General features: G+C 59.0%; 1 protein-coding gene across 1 annotated transcript; it reads left to right on the forward strand.

The window, feature by feature from the left end:
• The first annotated feature begins 758 nt into the window (after positions 1-758).
• Positions 759-2,535, forward strand: SH2D6 (SH2 domain containing 6). The gene is given in 5 exon segments (XM_011965791.1): positions 759-831; positions 834-916; positions 1,208-1,291; positions 1,460-1,618; positions 2,263-2,535. Coding segments are annotated over 5 exon segments (516 nt in total). The 3' UTR covers positions 2,380-2,535.
• The last annotated feature ends 819 nt before the right edge of the window (positions 2,536-3,354 follow it).

The following is a 3,354-nucleotide window of genomic DNA, read 5'->3' on the forward strand; positions in this document are numbered from 1 at the left end:
CTGAGATGCCCTCCTCAGAGGCGCCCTAAGGAGTCTCTGTTCTTTCAGCCTCAGTCCCACTGAATTCCTTTCTGCTCCCTGCCCTGCGTGACAGGTGGTTCTCTCCTTTTCCTTCCAGAGCAGGGTGCATCATCCAGAGTGGTGAGCAGCCCCTCCATCTCCGCCTCACTTTCCATGGTTCTGGTTAGGAAACCGCAGGGGTGGGGTGGGGGGCTAGAGAGGAGAAATATCCCTGAAACCAAGGGAAAAGGCCCAGAGCAGGGCCCCTGCCCCTCGGCCACAGGCCCCTGGCAGGCAATGAGCCAGCTGTCCTGAGGGTGCTGCCCAGGGCTCCTCCTCACAGTCTCAGAGAGCTGGGGCCCATGGGCACCTCTGAAGGGGAAGGTGCTAGTGGGATGCCCCCTCTTGGACAGAGGAGAAATCGTAATCATTCAAGCTGGCTCCCAGAAAGGATCACCATGTGAGGAGGGAGTGAGGTGCCTGCCACCCCTCCAAATCGATGGCTCCTCCCCCAAAACCCCTAGTCCTTAATGGAACCCCAGGACTGGTTAAACCCATGGTCCCACACACCCCTCCCTACCTTAGGTGCTAGGCCCTCCAAAGAAACCTGATGAGGACCTCTACTTGGAATGTGAGCCCGATGCAGGTGAGCCCCTCCCTCAGCTCCAGATCCCTCCTGCCGGAGTCCCTCAGCTGCCCACAGCACAACACTCTCTCCTGGCTCCATCTGCTTCCCTTGCCATGCACACCTCAGGCCCATGCACGCCTCCTTCTACCCCCTGCCCCCGCAGCTGTCCCCTAGAAGCCACCTTTGCCCACCCCCACCCCACCCCAGCTCAATAATCTCCTTCTTCTAGCAGGAAGGAAGTCATCTTTTCCCTCTGTAGCCCCAGTTGGGAGCGCCTCCACTGCTGAGGTGAGGAGGGGCTGGGAGCAGGCTGTAGGGAGGGGTTCCGGGAGCAGAGCCTGAGAGTCCTCCCCTAGGAACCCTCTTGGGCTGAAGGATGCACCACCGTGAGAACACATATTGAACACACATGTGTGGCACCCCGCCGTGCCCCAGACAGGGACACCTCTTTTTTCTGCCTGCGGGGGACTCAGTTGAACAAAGGCGATGGGAATGCAAATAACTGCACCCTGCGTCCTTGGCTCCCCATGCCGGATCGAGTGCCCTGGCACGTCTCTGAGTGGCTGTGTGTATGCACAGGACAGTGACCTGCTGGCTCAGCCTTGGTACTCAGGGAATTGTGACCGCCATGCTGTTGAGAGTGCCCTGCTTCGCTTACAAAAGGTGGGCAGCCATGGACCCTGGGTCTTCTCCGAAACCCCTTCCGCTCACAAGCTGTAGCTGGCAGAGCAGTGGGGAGCAGGAGAGCCGGAGGGTTCTGGCCTCATGATGGCTCAGGGCAGTGGGAGGCCCATTGGAAGATGAGGTTGATGGCTGGGGTCTCCTCCACAGGATGGGGCCTACACCGTGCGCCCCAGCTCAGGGCCTCATGGCTCCCAGCCCTTCACCCTGGCAGTACTGCTCCGAGGCCGGGTCTTCAACATTCCCATCCGGCGGCTGGATGGTGGACGCCACTATGCCCTGGGCCGGGAGGGCAGGAACCATGAGGAGGTGGGAGCTGGAGGAGGCAGGGGCCTAAGGAGGGACAGCAGAGCAGTATCCCGGGCCCAGCCAAGAGCATTTGTCTCGGGAAAAACCCTCATTTTGTATCTTTCTGGGGTAGGCAGAAATGACAGAGCCCAGAGCCCTGAACTCCTTCCCAGACGCCTGGCCCTCTGGTGGGGGAGGTGCCCCTCCTGCCATGACTCAGTCTGCATAGGGTCGAGGTAGGGGCCTTTGTGCCTTTAATGAACCCAGCTGGGAGGAGGGTGGAGTCCAGGATCTTCAGACTCTCGTCTACTTCCCCCGAGGACTCAACGTTGCACCCAGCATTTGCCAGGATGCAAACTAGAGACACCCATCACACCGCTCCCCAAGCTGGAGTACCAGGGCAGAGGCGTGCCCTAGGGTCAGTTTGATCTAGCCTTGGACATAGGAGTCTGGCCAGCGGCGTGCCCATGGGTGCAGCAGCAGGAAAGTTGTCTGAGGCCTGGAACGGGGCAGCAAAATGGCAGTGGAGCGGCATGGGGCAAACAGGAAGGAAGATATCTAGAAAAATGTCAAAAGTCCCTTTGCCAGAGTCCCATAGTTGCCTCAGGAAGTTGCTCCCAGCATGAGGCTCATGGGACTCACGGATGCTCTGCCTCCCTGGCCAGCTCTTCTCCTCCGTGGCCACCATGGTCCAGCACTTCATGCGGCACCCTCTGCCCCTTGTGGACAGACACAGCGGCAGCCGGGAACTCACCTGCCTGCTCTTCCCCACCAAGCCTTGAGGCCACAGTGAGGTACACACGGCCTTTGGCCCCAGTTTGCTTCTTGCCCCGCCCAATCTTGGGCTATCTTCCTCTCTCCTTTCCCACCCCTCCTCACCCTAGCCTTTCCCAGTGCCTGCAAGCAGCTTTAATGGGGAAAGGCTGCCTGGAAACCCAGGGACGGGTCCTGGAGTCCCCACCCCGTGCTCACCTAGAGCCTCACACTGCCTTCTCTGTTGCCTCTCCAAGACTGACACCCTCTTCCCAGCCTCCAGGAATGCAGGTGTCTGCCCAGTTCACTAAGTCCTGGATGAAGGAACCGTGGTGACCTCTCACATCTACTTGGGGGCCTAGGGCACCCTGAGAGGGACTGGCCTGCCTTGTACAAGTTTGCTTTCAATAAATAAGAAAAAATTGTTGAATAAATTATTGAATCTGCTAAAGGAAGCAGAGGTGGCCTGCACGAGGGAGGCCCCACGGTTCTCAAGTGTCACAGGGCAGACTAGCCTGGAGTTATGGAGATGCAGGGGCCAGGACCGGGCGGAAAAGGCCAGTCATTTCTACCCCAGATTGAGGCTTTTACTTTCAGATGCTCTGTGTCGGTGGAGGTCAGGCCGAGTGGCTGATTTTTGTTTTGATTTGTGGGAGTTGGAGTGGGGAAGGGAGGGAGGCTCAGTGCTGTCTGACACCCTATTAAATGAGGAGAATGGAGTCCATTACCTACTCCTCCAACACCTACTTAGGTACAGTGCTCCCAGGGGAGTGATGAGCCTGATTTTGGGAGCTTGGTGTTGTCTAGAGGAGGGGAGACAGTGGGCCCCGATCTGATGCCCCAGTCTAGGGTCAAAGCTAGGGAAAGCTGAACGGTGATGCTCAGAGAAGACAGGACGGCGGGCGAGAGCTTGGGGGACGGCGAGAGCTTGGGGGACGGTGGGAGGTGGAGGGGCGCTCCAGGTCCCCAGGCGGTCAGGCGGAGCTTGGGACAGGGCGCGGGAC

This window comes from Mandrillus leucophaeus, unplaced genomic scaffold (assembly GCF_000951045.1).
Source record: "Mandrillus leucophaeus isolate KB7577 unplaced genomic scaffold, Mleu.le_1.0 Scaffold737, whole genome shotgun sequence".
In the NCBI taxonomy this organism is placed as follows: domain Eukaryota; kingdom Metazoa; phylum Chordata; class Mammalia; order Primates; family Cercopithecidae; genus Mandrillus; species Mandrillus leucophaeus.